The sequence below is a fragment of the Leptosomus discolor genome, chromosome 2, assembly GCF_034619465.1.
Source record: "Leptosomus discolor isolate bLepDis1 chromosome 2, bLepDis1.hap2, whole genome shotgun sequence".
NCBI lineage: Eukaryota > Metazoa > Chordata > Aves > Leptosomiformes > Leptosomidae > Leptosomus > Leptosomus discolor.
The window spans coordinates 43,824,501-43,849,375 of NC_141392.1; the positions used below are offsets into that span (position 1 = coordinate 43,824,501).

General features: G+C 37.9%; 1 protein-coding gene across 1 annotated transcript in view; it reads left to right on the plus strand.

Moving 5' to 3' along the window:
- ARID4B (AT-rich interaction domain 4B) overlaps positions 1–24,453 on the plus strand; it is an 88,013-nt gene extending 63,560 nt beyond the window's left edge. Inside the window, exons 16-23 of the mRNA XM_086482351.1 lie at positions 2,806–3,054; positions 9,606–9,690; positions 10,564–10,756; positions 13,131–14,342; positions 16,202–16,312; positions 19,054–19,269; positions 21,533–21,679; positions 22,675–24,453. Coding sequence (XP_086338477.1) covers positions 2,806–3,054; positions 9,606–9,690; positions 10,564–10,756; positions 13,131–14,342; positions 16,202–16,312; positions 19,054–19,269; positions 21,533–21,679; positions 22,675–22,805 — 2,344 coding nt within the window. The 3' untranslated portion in view covers positions 22,806–24,453. The remainder of the gene's footprint in view (positions 1–2,805; positions 3,055–9,605; positions 9,691–10,563; positions 10,757–13,130; positions 14,343–16,201; positions 16,313–19,053; positions 19,270–21,532; positions 21,680–22,674) is intronic.
- The last annotated feature ends 422 nt before the right edge of the window (positions 24,454–24,875 follow it).

The following is a 24,875-nucleotide window of genomic DNA, read 5'->3' on the forward strand; positions in this document are numbered from 1 at the left end:
GATTGTTGCAGCTTTATGGCAAATACTGCTTGGTAACCTCTTCAAGTTGATGATTATTGTCTGCTGCCTAGAGGCTTGTTTGTTTCTTTCACCCCACCCCAATGGGATTTTGACTAAACAGCAGTAAAGGAAATCCAATGTTCTCATGCATACATACCTGGACAAATGAGGTTATGACTGTGCATGCTGGATGCCTACAATCACAATTTTCTCTTACAAACCTCTGCTTCAGGGCAGTCATAACTTCTCCTTCATCTGCACAGCCAGGTTTGAGCTTTTTATGGCCTTGTGCAACAGTAACTTTTCTTCCTTGCAACCATTGGAATATCTTCTGGGTTTTGTTTGTTTGTTCCAGGAGCTATATGAGTATGCCGTTTTATTTGCTCCAAAACAATGAATGTTCTTAGCTTTTGTTTAGTTTCCTAAAGTCTCCAGCTTAATGATTGCTAACCAAATCACTCCTTAGAACACTTTTTAATTGCAGCCATGTCTGCTTCCATTTTGCTTCTGCTTCCTGACATTCCTCCACTTCTGTACAGTCTGCTCTTGGCATCTACTTGACCAGCCAAGGTACTCAGCTTTACAATGAGGGTTTCACACATCTCTTCCAGAGCAGTTCTGGTATTGTCATGGTGTCTTTGTAGAGTATCTGTTGGCATGCCAAGAAAGCCATAGGGTGATTAAGGTGAGAGAGACTCTAAACTTGTTCAGCTTCCAAAGAGCCACTGGCACCATAATTGCCAGTGTCTGGAAAATCCTGCATCTCCCTCATAGGCATGCTTTTCTTTGCAAACAGCATTCAAGGATTGTGCCTCTAGTTCTTGGGGGGGGGGGGGGGGGGGGAATTCTGGCATAATTTGGTTCATTACAATTTTGAAAAGTCTTATTAGTAACGAGAAATCACAAGCTCATCTTGTTCTCAGAGCAGTGGTGGCTCTGCTCATGGTGCCAAATTTTTTTAGTTTTTGTATGATAATAACTGTTAAGCAGAAATTAGCTAGGAGTTTTGATTTAGTACAGCAAAGAATATAATTTAAAAGCATTTAAATCACTGGTGCTTTCTGTTTAGCTGTGGAATTCTGTTCAGGAATCTTTCATCTGAGTCTTTGGGAACCTTTATTTGCGATTTCTTTGAGAAGTGAATTTTGCCATGTGATGTGTGGTGGAGATGACGTGAGCTTTCAAAGCTCATTCATTTATGTTGCATTTTTAACTCTGGTGATTTTAACTGCGCTAGCAAAGTAGCCCACTGAAAGTATATAGTAAATTGAAAATCTTGGCCTTCCAGAACAAAGCTGTCTGGTCCCTGCCGTATATACCTAAATAGAAGTATCTTCTGTGATTTGATTTAGTTCATACATCAACAGAAGAAATTCTTAGCATTTGTCCTGTGGTGTATACACATTTTTTATATATATATATATATGTGTGTATTTATATATTTATGGGTGTGTATGTATATATACGTGTGTGTGGCAACATTAATTTGTGAAGTAATTTCATTAGATCAGTTTGGTTATGCTACAGTTGAATTTAGCTTATTGTTGTGAATTCTCTTTTGCCAGCTAATTAAATAATAATACTGCAATTTTACTTCTACAAAGCAGCATTTGCATAATTAAAATGCTGTTTGATCCTTTCACAAAGTAACTTGGTTTATCTGAGTATTTTACTACTGAAAATTTCATGGGAAGTTTTAGATGATTAATACAGACTTTTGTGTTTGTGAGGTTAACTTAAATGTTGGTGTGAATCAGACTGGGAGCAGCACTTATCTTTTCTTACCCAGTCTGTAATACATCCAAACATATCTGTTGCACATCTCAGGTTTTTAAATTATTAGTGGTCTGTGGTTATTGTAAATTCAGTAAGCAGCCCTAGCCTGTTGTGTATTGCACAGAGTGTGGGATTAGAATGATGCGAGAGCCAATAGTATTGTTTTCTAAAGCTGTTTAAGATGAAAAGGTATTTTTCCCGCATTAACTTTTGTGATGTAGTCTGCCTCTTTAAGCTGGTTGGAGATAATTTTCAGAACACTGAGCAGCCCACAGCTGTTGCTGACTGAGACTAATAAGATTTGTGCATTCTTAGTGCTTCTGAAAATTGGTCCAAATATCGAAACATGTATTCAAAATTAACTTACTTTTGAAAACAGTGAACACCTGCCTGTGTATTTATATAATAATTCAATGCAAGTTTGACTCATATTTAGATGACTTTTAGCAAAATTGGCAAGGAGTGACAAGGTCATAAATCAGCACAGGTTGCTTAATTTGCTAAATAATCTCGCAGGAGGGTTAATTTTTGGGGGTTTTTTGGTTTAAAATCTCGTTTTGGTGGCAGTCACTTCCAGGTGTTGAGATTATTTGTTATAATAAAGCAAGGATCTTTTGGGAAAGCAAGTTTCAAGAAGCACTTGTAAAACTTGTAGGTTGAAAAATGGAATTTAGGGAACTTTATATTGAGAAGGATAAGTTTGAACTGAAAAAAACTATTTAAACAGAGGGACTGCATGAAAGAGTCGTGTAAAGATGAGCTTGAACAACTTTTGCTCATACAGATTTTGATGGATTATTTTTTTCTTTTAGTCAAGTCATTTTTGCACCTTACAGTCACTGGATTTTGTGTGTATTGCTATATCCTGTTTTCCTGATATTACTCAGCCGTAGTGCAGTTTCACGTATTTGGAGCCTGCTGTTTCCCAGTCTCTAATGCATCCACAATATTTATCAATATATGTGGTTTGGAACTGAAAAGCTTATGAAGTATCTCATATTAACTCTACAATTTTTTAAACCTTTCAAGAGATGACACGAATAAGGAAGAAGATGAAGATGAAGAAGAAGCAGAGGAGGAGGAAGAGGAGGAGGAGGAGGAAGAAGACAACAATAACAATGAGGAAGAAGAGTTTGAATGCTATCCACCAGGCATGAAAGTCCAAGTGCGGTATGGAAGAGGGAAAAATCAAAAAATGTATGAAGCTAGTATTAAAGATTCTGACATCGAAGGTGGAGAAGTCCTTTACTTGGTGCACTACTGTGGATGGAATGTGAGGTAACTTGAGTTTTAGTTAGTGATTACTTCTTGAATTACTTCTAAAATACACTTGTGTATTTTAAAAACTAAATGAAAAGACATCTGGAGTCCTAAACTTTCAGAATTGGTGTTCTGTGAAGGTCATTGTGCTGTATGAAACTATTAGATTTTTAACACTATATAAATGCAGTACTTTAGTTACTTGAAATATCATCTTTAAATCACTTGTTCAAAGAAGGCTTCCTTCATTCCCCATCTTATTTTTAGATCTCTCCATACAACAAGTGGCAGCTCACTCTTTCACAAATCCCTCCCCTGGCTATCTTAAGCCAGGTTTATCTCATACAGTATTTGAATAGTGCACTTAGCTGAGTCTGTGTACGCACTTTTCTCAGTGAAGCTGAGAGTACACTAGCAGTATGGTTTTTAACAAGAAAAGTATGAGATTCTTAGTGACAAATTAGTGTGCAGCAAATAATTGCATTTCATTCAGATCCAATTTCCACCCATCCCTCCTTCCCCTGTGGCTTCCTCAGGTTTCAAAACAAGACTCTTCTTAGCCTAGTGGCTTCTTATGCTTTTCTTAATGTATGCAGGAGTATGTGCTTTTTATTGTCTTTAATAGAGCATTCATAGAAATAAGTTGAAGTATTAATATATTTTTTCCTATTTCCGACCACTTTTTTTTTGCCATTTAAAACTTGAAGCAACTTTGAAAACAGTAAACTAAAGCTTCTGAGTGGCTTTTACGCCAATTACCAAGTCTCCTTCTTTTTTCCTCAGTTTCAACATACCTGCTCATTGTCCTCAGCTATCATCTTTTAAACTTCATTACTGTGTTTATAGATCTTTAAAAAAAATGGGTCTTGGGCAAATCTGCTGTACTTTTTATTTATTTATTTTTCCTCTTCTGGAAAAATCTGAGGCCTTTGTGACCTTCTTCTGTCATCTGGACTTTGATTACCATCCTACCTCTGACTCAGAGGACAGGACAAGTCTCCTTTATTCAGTGCTAGCAAGATCTGGTAGCAAAGGTCGCAACTACAGAAGCATGATACTTCTCTCTCTCCCTTGAATACACCTCTTAACATCTAGGCCTGGTGATTTCTAGGACCACCTAAGGCACTGCTGAGGAGGAATGTCTTGATATTGCCAGGTTCGGTATCGATCTTTTGTAGAATTTTGATCTACGTACATATTGATGTACAGGAGTATGATCTTTCACATAAACTTATCTTCAGGCAACATTTGTAAGTGTAGTGGGCTATGAAGTCAAGGTACTAGGGGAGATGCAGCATGCTCAAGGTGGGATTTGGAATGTGACTAGCATTTCGGTCATTAATGGGGAGGACTTCCTTAGGAGTGTAAATTGCTAAGCAGATTTGCATCCTACCTGCTGCAGACTACTGTGTACAGTTCCAAGGCGTTTCTTGCTTTTAAGCTCTCGTTTTGGAATCCACTTGTAAACATGAAGTTATTTTCCTCGTTGAGTAAATATTACACTATTATACATGCTATGAGGTCAGATGATCAGTTTTATTTGAGTAGTACCACTTTAAATATGAAGAAATGAGAAGTCAAAAAATGAGCCTTTAACCTGGAGATTCCAGCACCCTGGTTCTTAAAGGAGAAATCAAGAATCTTCTTTTTGAACTCTGCATTTTAAACAATTATGAGGATTATGAGATTACTTCTGTGACTAGGATACATTTGATAAGAAAAGCATTTTTAGTAAACTTGCACTCATTTGAGAGGTGAGGGGATTCATTTGGCCTTTCTGGCAGCAGGACTTACATTTATATTCTTACCTGGTATTTCAAAAGAGCCCTCTGAAAGAGGCTGGGAGGCAAGGATTCTTCACTGGAAAAGATGTCAGTAACTGAGACATAGCTATGGGACTGTGTGTGGACTCTTCTAAATGTGGCTAATTTTTTTTTATTCCAGTAAAATTACTTAAATTTTTGGATTTAATGGTAAGAGTGGGTAAGCCTTAGCTTAAGGCAGCATCTAAACGCTTTGATATTTCAGTGTTGCAAAGACAAGTCTTGTATGATGTGATAATTTGATTTGGCTTTTAGTCAGTCACAACCTGGGAAAATAACTGGTTTACTTGGATAGGTAGCAATTCCCTCCCCATTCATTGTAGCTTACTTTTAGTGTTTAGCAGGTACAAATACTGTAATGTTGAGTCATGGGATGTACTGAACTAGGATTTTCTAATCATTCGTGATTTTTTTAATTCTCTAATTCTCCTACCCCTTTCCTGTTTCCCCTTTTGGTCAGTATGCTGTTTAATGGCCTGTTCTTTAAACCTGTAAGTCTGAGCAGGAATCCTAGATAACTTCTAATATTTCCTATCACAAGGTAACTTCAGTATTGGTCTGGGATTCAGAATAATAGTGTGTGTGTGCATGTATGTGCACACACATGCTCTGGGGTACTTGGAATGGAATTTGGATAAACTTGGTATTCATCTTTGTTAGGTTTTTGTGTTTTGTGTTGGGGTTTTTTGTTTGTGGGTTTGTTTTGGGTTTTTTTGGGGGGGTTGGGTGGTTGGTTGGTTTTTTTTTTAAATGCTCTGGAACCACTGACACTAACTGCTGTGGAACTTGGGGATTTTTTGGTTTTTGAATAGTAACTAGAAAATACAGAAATGGAATATAGCTTAACACCATTGTAGAGCTGCACTACTTTATGCTAAAGGATCTTGTCGTTAGCTCCTGAGATTCAGGTGATATGTGTCTGATAAAGGTAAAGAGTTGTAGTGTTCAGTGGAGCCTGACTTGCAGTGAAAGGGAATGGTAAAAATCTCTACCCTGTTAGAGAGAACTGTTTACGTTACCATGTGTTAACCAAAAAAAAGCTTATGAGAGAAACTGTATTTCTTCTAACAGGCCAGTCATGTTCTGAACTGTGTATGCTTTATATAGGACTGAAACGTCCTTGGGGCCTACAGCGTCACTTCCTTCTGTCATAATTTTAGTTTTCAGCTGCCAGTGCAAAGAAACGTTCATTGTACAAGTGTTGGAGGTGAATTTCTTCTGCAGCATGTTCTGAGTAGTTAAAGACAGAGGGTGCATATTCAAAAAGAGTTTAGGTAGTTTCAACTTTGTGTGTCGTATGCTACAATATCACAAGATGTGTTATTCTTGAGTGTTTCAAGTGTTTAAAACTAAGACTTACTATTTTCAATATTTCTTTCCTTCAGAAATGTGGATGTGAAAGTGCTAATTTCTGTCTCGGTTTGTTGAAGCGTTAACAATATACAAATTTTGTACTTAACAGTCGACCACTGAAATGAAAAGGAATGTGTAGCCAAATTTCAGGCTCTTGAGAGTTTGTCATGGGGAGGGAGAATTATTAAAAAATAAATAAAAATTTAAAAATCAGTCCTGCTCTGATATTCCAGTGTTTGGTTATAAGACTAGATCTCCTTTCTTTGATCACAGCCAAAGGAAACGTTTGATTCTTCCTTGTTAGCAGATAAAGACAGTGTACTGGATCTCTTCAGTGAATTTGCCAAGACTTGCTAGTTCCTTGATGTTACTTGTCTTCTTGAGAAAGTGGTACCTTTGCTTGTGTAAATCTAGAGGCTGGAAAAGTACACTTGCTTCCTTGTTTCCCCTATGACTATGCAATCTCTGAGAACATGTTGTGGTTTGTTTTAGCTTTCAGTCAGTACATAAGGATGTAACAGAATCAGTACATATTCTTATGCAATGTGCCAGTTATTTTTTCAGCTATACAGCTATTCATTTCATTCTTCCTTTTACTCTTGTTTGTTTCCTTCCTTCCTATTCAAACCTACCTTTCTGGCAGGCATTCATTTTAACCAGTAAGGCAGAAAAGCTTCTCTCCTTGCTGGCTCATCTTCGTCTTCATTTTGGTAAGGCAAAGGGGATGTTTCTTGTGAAGACATTTCAGGTTTTCATATGAAACCTTATCTAAAAAATAAGTAAATAATAATTTCTTGTTAAATTACTCCTCTTAGTTCTCAAACAAGTCTGTGCAAACTCTTGTTAGGAACACCTCCTGATCTTACCTCCTCCTTCTCCACACCCAGCTGGAAGCACGTACTGAAGAAGTTCTTTCATAATGTTTTTGGTTTTCTTCTGTTTTGCGAACAGGCTGTCTAAAGCAAGATTAGTGATGAAGTAAGTTTTCTTATTTTAATAAGGTGCAGTTCAATAAAGAAAGGCTCCAGTCTGAGTCACGCACGCTGTTCAGATGCAGCTCGGCATCTGGTGCGCCGTACAACTTTCAGGGTACTTCTGTTATGCAGTAGAGGAGAATGTAATTTAGGGTCAGCTTGTCAGCTGTGGCTTGGGATTATTCCTTTTGCAGGATCTGTTTCAGCCTGGAGTCCAGTCATCCAGGTTTAGACAAACCATGTGCATCTCATGTGTGAGTAGTGAAAGTAGCTGTACCATGCAAAGGTGTGGAGCGGGGGCATCTGATTCTCTGAAGAAGATTCAAGATATTTCTGACACTGGGCCTCCTTGCAGGGTCTGACTGCTGTTCCTGGTGCAGTCAGGAGCAGAGCAGGGTATATTCCAGCCAGGAACCGTGGCTGTCACACATAGGTTTTCAGTTGGTGCTCCTCAAGATGAGGAGTTGTGACCACTGCTGCTAATACATTTAAGACCCTGTGGTATCTACAGATGCTGTCTTAAGATTCTGCACTTCCTCTCTCCTTTGCTTCAGTAAGCCCCCATGTCTGTCAGCTGTTGCCCCAGCAGGCATTACAGTTACCTTGAGTCCTGGATGGTATGTGCAGTGCACGGACTTTGCATAAGGGGAAGGTTGTTTTCTTACTGGAAATGCATAGAATGAGTGACTGCAAATTCTGTATTATGGCAACATGGTTGAGGCAGAGAGGACACTGTCAGAATAATTGCTTTTCACTGTGTGTTTGTCCAGTCCTAGTGCTGCTTTTCTGCATGCGTTTAGACCTAATGAAATACTCTTACATTTATGTGGGTTGCAAAGTCCATCTGGCAGTCTTCTTAACGGTATTCCTTCTGTCTGGAAAGCACATCGTTGACTTGGAGAAAGATTACTTCAAATAGGGTTTCCCACAGTCTCTCAGAATAGGGGATTTTTCTATACTGGAAAGTACTCTGCAGAGTTATATTTCAGTTTTGGCGAGAAATCTGAGTCTGTTCACCTTCATGTCACCTGGTCATGGTACAATTACGGCTGCATCTGAGGCAGTATAGGTAATCTTGGTATGTAGTAGGCTGCATGGTCTGCTGCTAGATTTTGTGATTTTTATTGTCACATGGAGGGGGAAAAAAATCCAAGGAATTGTTTTGGAAAACTATTTTTCAGAGACTACTGCTGCTTCATTTTTTCAGTGTATTATTATGTGAAATTTAAGTTAATAAAATACAGTATTTAGCTTCTGGAATGCCTTGCATAGATCTCAACTTAGAGTACACAGGAAAGCAAGCTGGAAACTTGCATATTTTTCTCTAATCCTTTTTAATTTATATGTCAGTATTGTAGATATAATTGGCACTAGTTGCAAAGAAGCTGAATTGGGACTGCATTAGCAGTTGCTGAATATATCAAAATGGTGGTCATGTAAGCCCAGCTGGAAAGCCAGTCTGGTCATGAGTGCATTGTGCTGAGCCTCATCTTGTTCTCTGTGTGTGTGTGGATTGGTTTTTTTTGTTTGTGGTTTTGTTTGTTTGTTGTATGTTTTTATTTTTTTAAGTTGGTTTCTTCCCCTGTTTTCATGTTTACCTAGGGGGATCAGAATTTATGTGACTGTATATTGAGGCAAAAGTTAATACATCCTAATTTTTAACTCGCCTATTTCTTACTCAGGTGGTTCTTGAATTCGCAGTTGAAGTAGGGCAGCAGTTATGCTTATTTGGATAAAAGAAAAAATCATTTGATTGTTGAAGTTTTTCAGTAATACACAAACTGGCCAAGTACAGTAACATAGTTAGAGTATGTTCTTACTAAGAATGTACTTCTCTGGTCTTGGATTTGTATTTAACAAGTCCAACCTTAGATAATAAGACACCTGTTAATATCTTGGGGCTGTTTAATGTGGTGTAAAATGGAAACCTTTAACTGAAAACAAATTGAAGCGTTAATGCTAAGTTAGTGACTCCTGAGTCACTCCAAATAGCACTTCGTAGACACTCAGGCTCAAGAGAGTTTGTTTTTGTTAACTGGCCACATTTTTTGTAGTTGTAAGAATTTGTTTTGCTGTTAAGATTTTACAGTATATATACAAAGTATACCTCTATACAGAATTATCATTCTGGTAGTTTGTTTTACCTGTATATGTGGATTTCCTGCTGTTCAGTGCAGACTGGAAAAATACCAGCTTTCACTCTTACCCATCAGTGTGAAAAACCTTTGTCCAATATGTCCCAGTATATGAAGAATTGAACTGTAGCTGAAACTTCATATACTGAAAAGTACACAAAAGACTTAATTCCAATTTAGTGTTTGTATGGCTAATAATTTTCTTTTTCCTCCATTAATTTTTCTTATGATGTCATGATTATCTGCTTAAAACCATAAATGGGTACATTTTTTTTTGCTTTTAGGTATGATGAATGGATAAAGGCAGACAAGATAGTGAGACCAGCTGATAAAAATGTTCCAAAAATTAAGCATCGAAAGAAAATAAAGGTAGTTTCTCTCCCTTTTTCTACCTTGTTCCTCCCAACTTAGGTTTAATGTATTGTTAAGTAGTCCCTTGCCCTTTCTAGCCTTTTGATTGCCCTGTAAATGCTTGACAGTACAAATGCCTTCCCAGCCTTTTAAAAACAAAAACTTTTTTTCATCAGAGTTTTGTTTTTTTCACTTTGGGGTGGGGAAGCTTCTCTTTCCTTCTTTCCTATATTTTAAAATGAAATTTATGTATGCATTCAGAGAAAACAAATAAGAAGGATCCATTTTATCATCAATGGGGAGAGCTGACTCTGGGGGGTGTGAAATCTGGGAGCTCCCTCTGCTGATTCAGGAGAGCAAACCTATGATTAGTTCATGTGTATGTGACTGTCATTCTATTTCATAGCATTTCTTTCAAAATTAATTCTTTTAAAACTGATATTTAGGCTTAGGTCTTGATAGGTTCCTTGGGCAGTGGGATGTGAGGAAGCTTTTCCATCTGCCACAGATGTTAGTGCTGCTCCTGCCCCCACCCCACCAGCCCAGCACCATGGTGCCCCTAGAACCCAGGTGTGTTCTAGAACTCCCAGCAGGTTGTGACCCAGCCGGGTGTCGCAGCCCTGCCACTGCTGAGACAGGCACCCTGCCGTGCCGCTGCGCCTCAGCGCTGGCTGTGTGTGCTTTCCGTGTGGTGTAGTGCTGACAAAGTTCCTGTCTCCGGTGTAAATGTCTTGGCATGGACCAGAGAAGGGTATTTGTAATCTTTTAAACAAAGAGATTAAACTAATAAAGTTTTCCTTTCCAGTTATCTTAAACTGTAAGCATGGCTTGATTGTAATCTGTTAAAATGCGTGCTCAAATGAGAAGTTTGTAATCTTTTCTTTCACGTAGAATAAAACTGACAAAGAGAAGGAAGAGAAGTATTCTCCTAAGAACTGTAAATTGCGACGTTTGTCAAAACCACCTTTTCACACCAGCACATCACCAGAGACTGGGTCCAAACTTGACAGCGCTGAAGCCAAAAATACTGAACAAGCTCCAGTTAAATCAATAGAAATAAGTTCCATCATTAATGGGCTACAAGGTATTGTACTTAAACTTTTTCTGATTCTGTAAATGGCCTTTAAACGGTAGTAAGTCACAATGTAGAACAACAGATGCAACTGTACACTTGAATCTGGCTAATTATATCATTGTCTTCAAAAATAACCCTTGAACAAAAGCAATATTTACAGTTTCTGAAAACAGGTACTGTGGATTCAGTGTATGTTAACAGTCTTTCGAATGACATCTTTTGTTTTGCTGTCCTTTTTTTGTTTGATACACAGCAAAGCATTTTTGCTTTCTATATTATTTCTAAATTTTTAATTTTTGATTTATGTAACTTTTAGGACCCTTTTTTTTTTCCTTTCGAAAACTGAAATTAATAAAGTTAGGTTTCCTATCAGCACGTCTGTTGTTCCCAATGTTGTTTTCCTCTTCGCACACATTTACAGCAGCATTACAATAACTAGTTGCTTCTCTTCACCCTTGGTTTAGTGTGTGCCTCCAGAAAAAGAAATCATATACAGTATAGGTAGTTTGGGCAACCACCAATTTTTGTGAAAGCTACATGGATTTAATAATCTTTCAGGTGTATTTGAACTTGGATGACATTGGCCACTGGGTTGCAAATTTGTAGGTAGAATAACAATCAATGTAATCTATTAAGCTTCATTTCCTTAGGAAATTAGAAACAAAGAAGCAATTAGCGGTGATAATAATGACACTGTTACTAGTGCTATAATTAATCTGTAATTAACTTTTGATTACAAAAGCACAATTTGACATACACCATCTAATATTTTGGAAAGCTAAATGTTTTCCTTGTTACGTAATTAATTCCCAGAAATGCTTTTAATTGTGTGCGATTGTTTTTATCATTTAAGTCCACATAGATTCATACCGGGAATTAACTTTTTTCTGTTACTTGCAGGTTTTTGTTCTTAAATGTGAAAGGCTCTAATGTTTTTCTGTTTCTTTTTCCTCCAATTTTAGAGCTGTTTGCTCAAAACTTTTTACAGATTATTTTTTCCGCCCCCCTAAACTGGAATGATTAATGCTATTGTATTCAACTTTCCTTGCAAGGGCACAGCAGGATTGAGGTGAAAACTTGATGGACCTGATTTTTTGTTGTTTTTTTAAATGTAATGTTCTTGGCTTTTCTTTCAAATGGCAAGTTTTGATACTTCTTATAATAGTAGTGTAGTTTTGATCCTCTAAGATATGAGAAAGGCAAGTTTTAGAAGTCCATTTTAAGTGATAGAGTTCTTGGAACTTTAGGCCAAAATGTCTGCCATAAACGTCTAATTAGAAGAAAGTAAACAATACTGAAAGTGTTATGTAAAACTTGCTTTCACATTGAGTCTTAGTGTAGAATTTAAGATACTCTCTATCTTAAAACAAATAAACCAAGAAAAACACCTGAGGCAACATTTCTCAAGGTATTTTGTCCTGTAAACCTCTTCTCTCTGTTAGTGTGCTCTTCTGTAAGTTCATAGTATTTCAGCAAAACTTAAAAAAGTTAATTCAGCTTTGATCATTTCAGTGAATTTCATTGACCTTATTGCTTTCCTTCTCTGTCATTGGTTATGCTATCATCTCCAAGGAGGTGTTGAGTTTTAGTGAAGAATTGAGAATGAAAGATGGGAAGTAGGTTGAGAAGAGTTAAACTATGCCAACAAAAATAGATGAGTTACAAATCAAGGAGTTACCCATATATTTGAGCCAGTTCTCATTGTTTCTCCTTGTATCCATATCTTTTCCCATTGAATGAGCTTGTTGTCGATTCCTTCCCCATTATATGTCTTTGTTCTTCTTTTCTCAGTTTCTTTGTTCATGACCCCAGATTTTCTTACTGTCGTCCTACACTCTTACTGTTTGTGTATTTCTCTTCACTTCTTTTTTCCAGGCTGGACATAAGGTCACTTTGTTAGAGATTATCCAGTGTCTTTGTTGTTGTTCTGTCCTTTTCAACTGTGGGTTCTCCAGGGAAAATACTGTCTCTGTTCTGGGCTTTGGAAAAAGGGCATATAATGGTAGTATTTGTAACCCATAAGAAATATTTGTAGTCTTTATGTTAAGCACATCTTTCAGTTTCTGTTTTGGTTAGTTGTGCAGACATCTGTATTTTATGGATTGATGCACTATACTTTTTCTACCTCTTCAGAAATTCCTGGAGATATACTGTATAATGCAGAATTTTCCTAGTTCTTAATCTAGCCATTACACGTTCTAATAGAACAGGAAATAAATTTTTGAAGTCTTCAGGAGGTACCATTTAAAATATATACTACTAGAGATCCCTCTAGTATATGTTCATATCTGTACAGTTTTCTTTAGTTGTTTTTTTTTAAGAATCCCTTGTAACTGGAATCAAGACAAACTCTGTATGTTTGTTTTTATTTATTTTTAATTAGCTTCTGAAAGTTCTGATGATAGTGAGCAGGAAGATGACCAAAGTGCCCCAAATGTACATGCTGATGGCAAAGAGGAATCTCAACATGAAGCTGTAAGCCAAGATAAAAACGAATTCTGTCTAAAAGAAGAACAGAGTGGGTCCTCCCTCCCAGAAGAAACTAAAGCTCTGACAGATGTAGTAGGGCCCAAGTCGGGATCCAAGTCTCCTGAAAGATTGCGAAAAGAGGTGGAAGAGTTATCTGAAGATACTGACTCCGATGGAGAAGATGAAGCCACAAAGAAGAGGAAGGATGTTAAAAAGGAGGTAGTGGATAAAACAGCAAAACCACAGGTAAAACGTGGTAAACGAAGATACGGTGTTGCAGAGGAATCTTTAAAGACTGTGTCACCTAATAGAAAGGATGAGAAGTCCAAAAACAAAGACTCCCTTAGTTTAGAAAACAGCAGTAACAGCTCCTCGGATGAAGATGAGGAAGACAAATCTAAACTGAAAATCACTCCAACTAAAAAGTACAATGGGCTAGAGGAGAAAAGGAAGTCTTTACGGACAAGTACTTTCTACTCGGGATTTTCGGAAGTGGGAGAGAAAAGAATAAAGCTTCTAAATAACTCTGATGAGAGACTTCAGAACACCAGAGCGAAGGATCGAAAAGATGTCTGGTCAAGTATTCAGGGGCAATGGCCGAAGAAAACACTGAAGGAACTGTTTTCAGACTCTGACACTGAAGCTGCTGCCTCCCCTCCACACGCTGCTCCTGAGGATGCTGCAGCAGAGGAGCAGCTTCAAACTCTTGCAGAAGAAGACATTTCTTTGCCTAGCTCTGAACTTGAAAAATCTTTGCCAGCTAGTGTGGACGTTAAACCTGTTGAGGAGAAACCAACTGAAGTGGGTGAAAAGAAAGTTGAGTTTCCAAGCAGTGGCAGTAATTCAGTGCTAAATACTCCTCCTACAACACCTGAATCGCCTTCATCTGTAACTGTAACGGAGTCCAGTAGACATCAGTCCAGTGTCACTGTCTCTGAGACGCTGCCACCAAATCAAGAAGAGATACGGAGCATTAAAAGTGAAACAGATAGCACAATAGAGGTGGACAGTGTTGCAGGGGAGCTGCAAGATCTCCAGTCTGAGGGAAACATTTCTCCAACAGGTTTTGATGCCAGCGTCAGCTCCAGTAGTAGTAATCAACCAGAGCCAGAGCATACTGAAAAAGGTAAAGCAAAGGGTAAACAGAGCTGTCTTCAACCTAACCAGCTGTCATTTTGGTGTTGCTGCTGTATTTTCATGCTGTTACAGTTAGGCTGCTGGAAAGTTAGTTGTTGGAGGAAGTAGTAGCCTGCTGTCTGCTTCAGAAGTGTGGAAATGGCATAATCCTCTATTTACTAGAATATAATCTGTCAGGAAGTTTCTGGGCCTTTCGTTGTGAATTGTGATGGTTTCAATGAGGAATACGGCACATAAGGATAAAGTTTATGCCAGACCTGGCAAGAAAAGCCCAGAGCAAACTGTAATACATTGTGTAAGGGTATTTATTGTAGCAAGATGGATACATTTTGAGTACCTTGCTTACAAGTAGAAGGTACTGTTTCTGATATAAAATTTTGATTCCGTGTAAACTGTTTATTTGGGAGGATAAAGTGCCAATTAGTGTATGCTTCAGCAGCCATTTCAAACGTGCCTCTTAAGAAATGTTTTTTAAAAAATACAAGTCAAGCTGCTAACAAACATTGACCTTACTAGCTGTGTTTCACTTTCAGATGCGATTTTGCAGATTGAAGTTCTTATATTGAGACCACTAGAGAATAAGGGATAATAAACACTCCCAACACTTGTGCATGTGATGTCAGTGACTGCTGCCTGCTTTTTAACTGTAAGGCTGGAGCTAAAAGCTTTTTTAATGAAAGTTACTGGCTCTTTTACAGTTCCATCAAAAGTACAGCTACTTTCACTGTGTTAAAGTGCCTAAAAAATTATTAATATAAAGGAAAAACGTACATGTCTGCATACAATCGTGACAAGACAGAATTGGTTTCTTCATTGCAACAGATTCCAGTTAGTAATTAACTGTATTTTCTAAAAATGCCCATACGTTGTGTTGTCTTCTTCATTCTGTTTGCATTCCTTCAAAAGAACAATTCAACAAAGTGTGTTTCCTTAAACAAAGGAGAGAGTTTGGCAGAGGTGCATATGTAGCCCTCAATAAATAGGGCTGTATTACTTTATTGATTATAGATGTGTAAGTCTAGAACTTAATTTGTTTGCTTTTTTATGTAAAAGGAAGTTATTGCCACATGAAAAAAAAGTTTTACACTATTGCACAATATTACTTTTACATGCATTAGACTTCAACTTCCTCTCTGATTTTGTCAACGCGCTGCCTGTCTTAGAAAATCTGGTTTGTTACAGGAGTCATTTTTAATCTGTAAATGAGGTGGTTGTGAAACACCGTTTGAACAACTCCTAAAATTTGCTCTTTTAACAGTTGTGCTAGAATTCTTTTGTCTTCTTTTTCTACTTGTAGTCACAAATACCTTTGGTTTCTTTGCGTTCTTTTTTGTTGCCTTTTTTTTTAACAGTATCTAAGTTAGGGTTTTTTTTTTTTTTAATACTGTAATTACTGATCACAAGTGATAGTTTCAGGTTTTTTCTCACAGCTTTCAAGTGTGACAGACTTTTTTTTGGAACGTTTTTCAGTTCCAGTAGTTCCTGATAAGTTTTTCAAATAAATGTATTCTTATTTAATTTACAATATTAAAAAAATAAAAGACCATGTGGTTCAAGGGAAATTCTGATGGTGCATATGGGAAAGTTACTTGCAATCATCTTACATGTGCACTCTTAACCAACAAACTTTGTCTGCTTTCCATCCTCCTTCACCTCCTCTTGTCAATATGAGTGGAAAGCTGAGCCATGTTAAGGATAGGCAGGAACAGTACCATTGTTGTCTGCAAACTTAAGCTCTGAAGGGTTTTTTTTTTTTGAGACTTCGAGAAAAACCTGCAGAAGTGCAAGTATTTAATTAATTTCTCTTTGTTTCTTTTTTCTTTTTTTTTTTTTTCTTCTCAATTGTAGTCTGTACAGGCCAAAAAAGACTTAAAGATGCTCAGGGAGGAGGCAGCTCCTCAAAAAAGCAGAAAAGAAGCCACAAAACATCTGTGAACAACAAAAAGAAGAGTAAAACTGGTAAGTACCATGGCTCAGTGTGAAATGTAATGCGTGAAAGTACTGTGTCATTTGTTTGAACAACTGTAGGAGATGAAGTCTGGAAGTAAAAAATGTATTAGTACAGAATGTTCTCATCAGGAAATTCTTGAAACCATTTAAGTGAAGAAACTGTTCTTGCTGAATCCCAAAGTGTTCTTAAAATGTCTTGTGTTATTTCTGGGACTGTTTCTAAGAGGTCCTTAATATTGTGTAATTCAGGAAGACTAAGAAGAGCGAGTATTTCACACTTGGTAGAATTGGGACAGGAATTTCTGTGGTACGATAGCTGCATGTCTTGGAGAGGACCTGGATGAAATTGTATTTTCTGCAAAATGAGTTTTTAGAGGTTAATATATCTTCCAGTAGCAAGTATGAGAACAATTCAGAAGAATATAGGCTCTATTTTCTTCAGTATCGTTGGTTACATCTTCAGTAAATAATGCGGCTTTTTCAGCTTTTTTGTAGTTGTAGAAGTTAATAGGAATAGAAACTGCAGTACTGGGGAAGAGAAGTGTAATGAAAGCGGAGGTGTATTAGAGAGATATATGCACATGTGTTCGGGAGACAGCAAGATCAGTTACTGCCTCATCTCCCTGTTAATAAAAAATACCAGGGAATAGTCAGCTAGAGACTGAAGACAGGAGGATAGCTATAAAAAATAGTTAAGGCAAGGATAGAAAGCAAATGGTATGCCTTTTTTCCTCCCTTTTCCTCCCCCCAGCCCACCCCCTTTTCTTTCTTTTAGCAGCTTTTACTAAAAGTCTCTACTTTCTGGTGTGGTATTTGCTTTCACCCTACCCATCCTTCACGTTCGTTGATCTCCTCTTCACATTCTCTCATCCTTTTTCATTCTATTTTGCTAATCTTCTCCTTCCATAATCCTTATTCCTTCTCTCACCCCAGGAACGAAAGGAACAAAACAGACTGAATTTGCAGAACTAATACACCATTTTTAGCCTTGCTGTTGTTCCCTTCAATTTGGTGAATTTATCTCATTTTTTCAACCTATGTCTTCATCAGGATGCAAGCACTTCAAAGCTAGAATTGTTTGTTGTACCATGTACAATCCTTGGTGCGTATGCACTTTTTGTTAGACTTCTGACGCTGCTCTATGTAATGAGGGCAATAAATACATAAAATGTCTAGTCAGTTGTGAGCAAAAATTGCTTTTCACAAAATTCAGATACACCAGTTAAAGCTGCTTTTGTGGCAGCCTCAGCTCTTGCCTTTGCATTACACCAGCAGGCAAAAGCAGCTCTGCAAGCAGCCAAGTTCTTTCATAGCACGTGTACCTTGGTGTTTGGTTTATCCAGTGAAGATCACCAGATTATAAAAATCAGAACCAAAAGAGACTTTCAGGGTTCATTTTGTTAACTCCTAGGGCAGGTAAAACTGAGGCATAGGGTTCTCTTGATAAATATTAATGGAACATGTATTTAAAAACAACTCTGACGATAGAGATTCTGCAGCTTCCGTAGGCATTTTATTCCAGTGCTTCACTAGGCTTCTTTGAATTACAATCTTGTGCCCTTGCTTTCACCCCAGTTTTATTTTTGTAATACTAAACAAGTTTCATCGTTTCAGTCATTACTCATAAATCACATCTTTTAGACAGATTATTTTGTTACTGTCCTTTGGGCAGTTTGATTAGAATCCTTCAGTTCAGTTCAGCCTGTTGCTTAATTGTGGAAGCTTTTTCAGTGCAAGGTGAAGTTGTTTCATTTTGGGTCAGCTGAAGAGGTTTTTCTGCAATTAAAGAATTTAGTCATCAGCTCTGAGGATTTTTGTAGATGATATAATACAAATTCAGATTATTGCTAGTCATTTTAGCACTGAAAACCTAAAATAAATAAAGGTGACATAAGGCTAAGAAAAACTGTTTACTCTCATTTCTGCTATGCATTTATTAGGACTACAGTGGAAAGTTTGTAACTGTTAGCTCTAAAACAGGATAGAGGTTTGTGTATGTCAAATGCTGTATTACAAAATAATATTTAAAAAAGGTGAACAGGAGATAAGACATAATCAGTCTTTCTAACTGTTTTAGAAAAAGTACAGCCCCATAAGGAGAAATGTGTGGATAATACTTGCACCTCCATTGACACATTGGACTGCCTCTTTCCCTTGTTTTCTAATGTAGGCAATTTATTTATGGATATGGCTCTAAAGCAACAAGTGTGATGCTGTCTTGAACCATTCGGAGAGTAGAGTGCACCTTTCCTATACGGACCTTGAGCAGTTGGCTTGCATTCAAGGATCTCCTTACAAGAAGCGTATCCCTGCCCCACCCCCTCACGTTCTTGCTCACACACTTTCAGCAATATGCTTATCAATATTCGGGATGGGTTGTGGAGCTGCAGTCTGGTACTTCTATCCACCCTCTAGCTCTGTAGGGTTTTGGTTCCTGTAGGTCCACATAATATCTGGGAATCTACCTGCACAGCAGCTAACTGGATGGTGTCTCCAGTGCCAGGTTTCCCTTAATTAGAGGGGCTCCATTACATACCTGTTCTGTGGTCCTGTCGTTGGGCAATAGTGATGCCAAAGAGCTGTGTGCCAAGCCTCTATACCAGGATGGATTATATCCTTTCAGAGTAAAGGATTTTGGTCAAATAAACTCATGTTACATGAAAATCAGCACAGGGTTAGCTTCTGGTAAGCTTTGGTTTGGGCAGGAGGGTTGCTTTGTTTTGTAACAATATATCTCCTTGTTTCTTCAGCAAACAGCAGTGACAGCGAAGAGCTGTCTGCTGGTGAAAGTGTGTCCAAGTCTCAGTCAGCAAAATCGGTCTCTACTGGCATGAAGTCTCACCAAACCAAATCACTTGCAAGAACACAATCTCCAGGAAAATGTGGGAAAAATGGAGAGAAGGAGTCTGATCTCAAAGAACAGAATAATCGTTTGCCCAAAGTTTACAAATGGAGTTTCCAAATGTGTAAGTATTTTCTTCAAAACAAGCCTACTGTGGTCTTATGGTATAGCACAAGAAGCTTTTTGAATTTTGTGTATTTTAGTTTTTTCCCCTAAAATTATTGCATCCTCAGTTTGCTTAATTTTGTGATAAATCCTGATTATTTTTAAAAAAAAAAAAAAAATATTTTTTTTTTTTTGCAATTGCAGTGCAGGAAACTGCCTGTATTGCACTCTTCCAATACTGTTTTTAGGTATGGTCCCTGCACTGACTTGCTGTTCTTGCCATCCTGTGCGGACCTGTCATTCTGGCATGAATATTATCCACTATATGTGCTGCTTGTGTTGATACTTTCTTGCTATTTTACTCCTCATTCTGTTGTTACTGTTCAGGCTGATTTGTAACTTTTTCTCCCTTCCATTTTGCCTTAGTGAACCAGTTCTAGTAATAAGAACTTTCAGTTTCTCTGTGTCAGTCACCTACGGGTACATGTATAGCCAGGGGTATAGCTAGCGATGTTGAAAGGATCGTGCATTTACCTCTCTGAAAAACAGCTTAGTAGCTTGTTAATGCCTCTATGTTAATGGAACTTCTTAATTGCCTCTGTGTGTGTGTGCTGTTACACCTTTATTTGCAGTGGGGAGAAGAGAGAAGTAAGGTGAAACATTAGGTGATTGAAGCCTTCTTCCTCAATATAACAATAAGCAAACAATTGAAAATAATTATTTGAAAACAAAAACTTGCTATTTTTAGCCCTCTCTCTTGGAGCGTCTGGCTGTCTTAATTGTCTAGTCAGCAATAAGCTGTTGTCCTTAGGACCGACCATGGATGTATAGCATTGCATGAGTTGCTTTCAAAGATCAGATTGAAACTGTGCGGTGTGACTGATTTAAATTCCTCCTGCAAGGAACTGCGTATTGTCTCACTCAGTATTCACAGATGACCTTAGTGTATGTCAAGTTCCTGAAGTTCTCCGGGCATCATGCTCCGTGCTTTTCTGCGCTCTGTCCCAGGCTGCTGTGTGAAGGCTTCTGTTCCTCGCGTGAAGTGGGAACGGGAAAGAGCTGGCACAGCATGCTGTGCAGACACACCCGCTGGATTTTTTTTTTTCTTTGCCAGCAGCATTCTTTCATGCCCAGGGAATTCTCCACATAGGCAGCTGTTTCTTTCTGTGGTGAGAGAATCTGACCCTGCATTTTTTTTTTCTCTCCAGCTCTGAATCTCAGTGTTACTCTACTTTAAAAGTATTTTTCTCCTAGTACTTCTTCACAGTCAGGTTCCAGTCTGCTGCCCTTCAGGACTTCAGGTGTTTGTCACTGACTGGCCTGCTGAGATTCATTGGGTAGATTTCCCATGCAACACATTTAAAGAGCTTTTGCTCCTTCCTTTCTTTCTACCTTGTCTGCATTGCATGTGATAAATTTGATTGGCAGAATTTAAACTTTGGAGTACTATTTGACACATTTCCTGTGGTGGTTGCAGAGGTCTAGGACACTTGCAGTCTCTCTGAGCTTTCCTCATCTTCCCACAGCCTAATACAGTCATGCTACTTCATTATAGGTTGATGAAGTGCATTCTATGCCCCACTGTTGTTTAAATGATTCTTAAATGTCTTCGAATGGAGTGTCTCCAGGGTGGCTTACCTGTGGCTGAAAGGCACTGAACCGGGAGAGTTCCTCCTGCCTGTGCCCTGCATGGCCGTGTGCCACGCTGGGGAGAGCTCCCAGCTGGAAACAGCCAGAGGGGCAGTTCCTGTGCCGGCTGTGTCCATCGAGGAGGTCCTGTGTAGTTAGCCCTTATGGCCCCGTATGCCGTGGACTCGATTAGAACCTCACCCCACAGCTATTCGGATACCTGCTGTAACCTGCTTGGTTTGTGACAACCAAGGCAGGTCGGGCAAGCCTGACCTTCCTGGTGCATTAGGCCAAACTGAGCTCTATCAAGGACTCAAATAAGGGCAAAGCTAGTTTTGGTCCCTGTGTTTTCACCAGTTGTCTAAATTTTTTTTTTCTTTACCTGCCAATGAGGAGGGAATGCATGCATTTTTTTTCCCTCTCCCACTTCCTTAAAAAAAAGGAAGTGTATCTATAGTGGCATCTTTTAAAAAAATAATAAAAATGAACAAAATTTGTGATAATAAACAGTAGCTGCTGCTGTGTTTCTTGGCTTTGCTGTCTGCTGCCTCAAAGCACATCACTGAGATTTGCATACTTCCCACTTCACTGATATTCAGAAGTTTTTGGAAATGCTGTGATACAATAGTTAACAGAAATTGTTTAACTTGCAGCTGACTTGGAAAATTTGACTAGTGCTGAGCGCATAACGATTCTCCAAGAAAAGTTGCAGGAAATCAGGAAACATTACCTGTCCTTGAAATCTGAGGTGGCTTCCATTGACCGAAGAAGAAAGCGCTTAAAGAAAAAAGAGCGGGAAAGTAAGTGCTGGGAACTAAATTCTGCTTTTAGAGGGCTAAATTACATGTCATGTTATTAAGGTGTTAACAAGACTTGGATAATTTTTAGGGAGATGTGTGCCTTTAGGAGTGTGTTTTTTGTGGGCTTGTTTTAAAAAATACTGTATACGGTTATTTTATGATCTTTAGAAGGTACGGTTCAGATAGCCAGTGACTATGTAAGGGGGAAAACATTAAAAAGGCATGCAGTGTATTTAATTCTGTTTAGGTAGAACTACTTTATACAGGAAAAAATGTACAGAAAAACAAACATTTCTAAGCAGTGAACAAAGTATCTAAAGTTATTAATAACTTGTAACTTTTCTTTAAGTTACACAATAATTCACTATAGTATTGCTTGTGTGTCTAGTTAGTGCTTTCCTCTTATCCTAAGTGATTTATTTTACGAGTTTAAGGGAGACCATCAATTAAATCTCTCATTTGTCTGAAGCTGCTTTACCTGTCACTGTAGGGAATGTTCTGGTGTCCCTGCTTCTAGCAGCATTTAAAGGATTGTTTCTTCAGGTCTTGTTTATGTGCACATTTAAGAGTTCTCAGAGTACGAGATGACAGGCTGAAATGCCAGATTTTTATGGCTGCAGCTATCTCACAGGAACTGTGGTTGCTTCTTGGTCGCCAGAGCAGGGTACGTGCAGATTTGGTGCTCAGACAAGTCCTTACTTGTGCTGATTCCCACAGGAAAGAAAGGGACGAGTTGACTGTGCTCACAGGTCAGGAATGAGCTCTGGCATCCTTTGGCTGGGACAACAAACCGGGGCAGCAAGGGGCAATGCTGTGCTGTCTTGCGCACGGCCGAAGCTGTCTCTGAGTATTTCCCACAAAAACGGGAATAGAGGCTCTCTTTAATCACTAGGCATTATTTGCTGCAGTCACTATGTGCCAGCGCTGCTTGTTGAGCAGGAAAACATTTTTATTGCTTAATTTGTAAATCTTTTTGGTTTCTTCTTCCTGTGCAGGTGCTGCTACTACATCATCTTCCTCCTCATCACCTTCCTCTAGTTCCATTACAGCTGCAGTTATGTTAACTTTAGCAGAACCATCTATGTCAAGTTCATCACAGAATGGAATGTCAGTTGAGTGCAGGTGACAGCAGGACTTGCCAAAGCACTTTGCACTTAATGGCTGCTGAGGGCCACTCTTTTTTTTTTTTTTCTTTTTTTTTATACTGCACAGTGGCACAAAATTCAGACAAGCACTATTTTGTATTTAAAGTTGTTTCTTGACAAGCTAACTTTGCACTTAAGTGCACTTTTATGAAGAAAAAGTACAACAAACTGCTTTTCCTCAAGCAATAATTGTTTCCAACTTGTCTGGGAATTGTAAGTCGAGTGACTCGAAGGCCTTCCACTGTGGCCAATGGAGGCTGTTCACTGCCTGTAGAGACAGTACAATAAGCGTATAGTTGTTGGGTTGATCTAAACAAACGTGGTAAGGCTTACCGTATTCCCTGGTATTTTGTTAAAGCTGGAACATTTGATATTTTTCCATTTATTTATGACAAATACTGAACCTATTTTCATTTGTACAAGCTAATTGTTTTTTAACTGCTAAGTCACCTTATAGTGGCTTTAATTGTATACGTCAAGCACATGTATTCAATTCAAAACCTGCAGTTAGTAGGATGTTCGCCATCAGTCCTGATAACCAAATATGAGGATTCCTTTAAAAAACAAAAGAAGACTGACTAATGTTTACAGGTTTGAATTAGGCTTAAATAGGTTACTCTGGGTTTTAAGAACCCATTAATTGGAATGAAACTACTGTACTTTGCCATTTTTCTATAAAACAGTATTTTTTTTTTTAATTTTGATAAAATACATTATGAAAAAGAAAGAAAATGGCTAACAAACTGTATTAAATCTTAATGTATAAAGATTGTATTTAGCCAGTTTAAAGTGTATATTTATTCATAATGGATTATAACAGTTCTATTTTTGTGTTTTCTTGTAAATGTTTCTTTTCCCTTAAAGCAACAAATATTTCATTTGTAATGCTTATTTTATTATGAGCTTCAAAGAGAGGACTTCAAGACAGAGTAAGGTGTGAGGTTGTAATTTGTGGTTGCTGATATGAACACTGCCACAAAAGGGTAGTAGTTTTTAAAATGAATAGCTGGCTGACTGGGTAGACATTTAATTTTTTAAATGCCTTGTACAAATTCCAAACCCAACTTCAAACTGTTTTCACTTGTATTGATTTTATGTTGTATGGATCCCAAGCTCTCTCCTGTTAATTATATACCTTTGTAAGACATTTGTATATTGCGGAAGTGTTCATTCAAGCTATTTAATACCTGGCACTGTTAATACACAGTACTTTATTGTACAGATTGTTTTACTGTTTTAATTGTAGTTCTGTGTACTTCTTTTGCCTGGGGAAATAGAGGCTGGCATGTTTTTCTTTGTTTTCTGGCAATACAACATGTAAGAATTCAAAGCATTTTGTTTGTAGATGCTAGAGTGTCAGAATCCTTTACATTTGACTTTTCTAAGAAAAGCATTTTCAGTCTTCGTAGTGTGTGCTTAAGGTTAACTGATTTTATTGAAAATGGTTTCAAAGTATTCAGAATTGTACAGGACTGTAAAAATTTGTTGACAAACATTGAAGGAAAAGCTTATAGAAAAAAGCTATAAAATATATATTAGGTTCTGCAGAAAATGGAGAATTATGTAATATATTGTACAAATGTAAGCAAAGGCCTCTGAAATAAAATGCCATAGTTTGTGAATCCCTGATTTTGTTTCTAACAGTTTAATTAAGCAACCATAGTGTGTTCGTTAAAGTGGCATCAAGCTGCAGAATCAGTTTAGCAAATTGTCTGTGCTATGGTGTAGTAGGCATATAAAGATAACTAAAGCAGGTATATTGCCCTGATTTTCCTCTTAGTGATTAATTCAAATTAATTTTTTTTTTTTTTAGCAGACAGGGAAAGCTTGGCCCGTTGAGAGTGTTAAGACTGCGCCAGTTGGAAAAAAACAAACAAACAAACAAAAAAATCAATTTATTTTGATTCACATTAATTCAGGTAGTTTGAAAATGTAAAAGCATGCTCCTGAAGATACTTGCCAATTTCTGATACCAACTGCCTCAAGTTCCAGAGTCAGTGGAAGAGAAACTGGAATAAAACTTTCAGTGTTGTCACTTATGTCATGTCTGG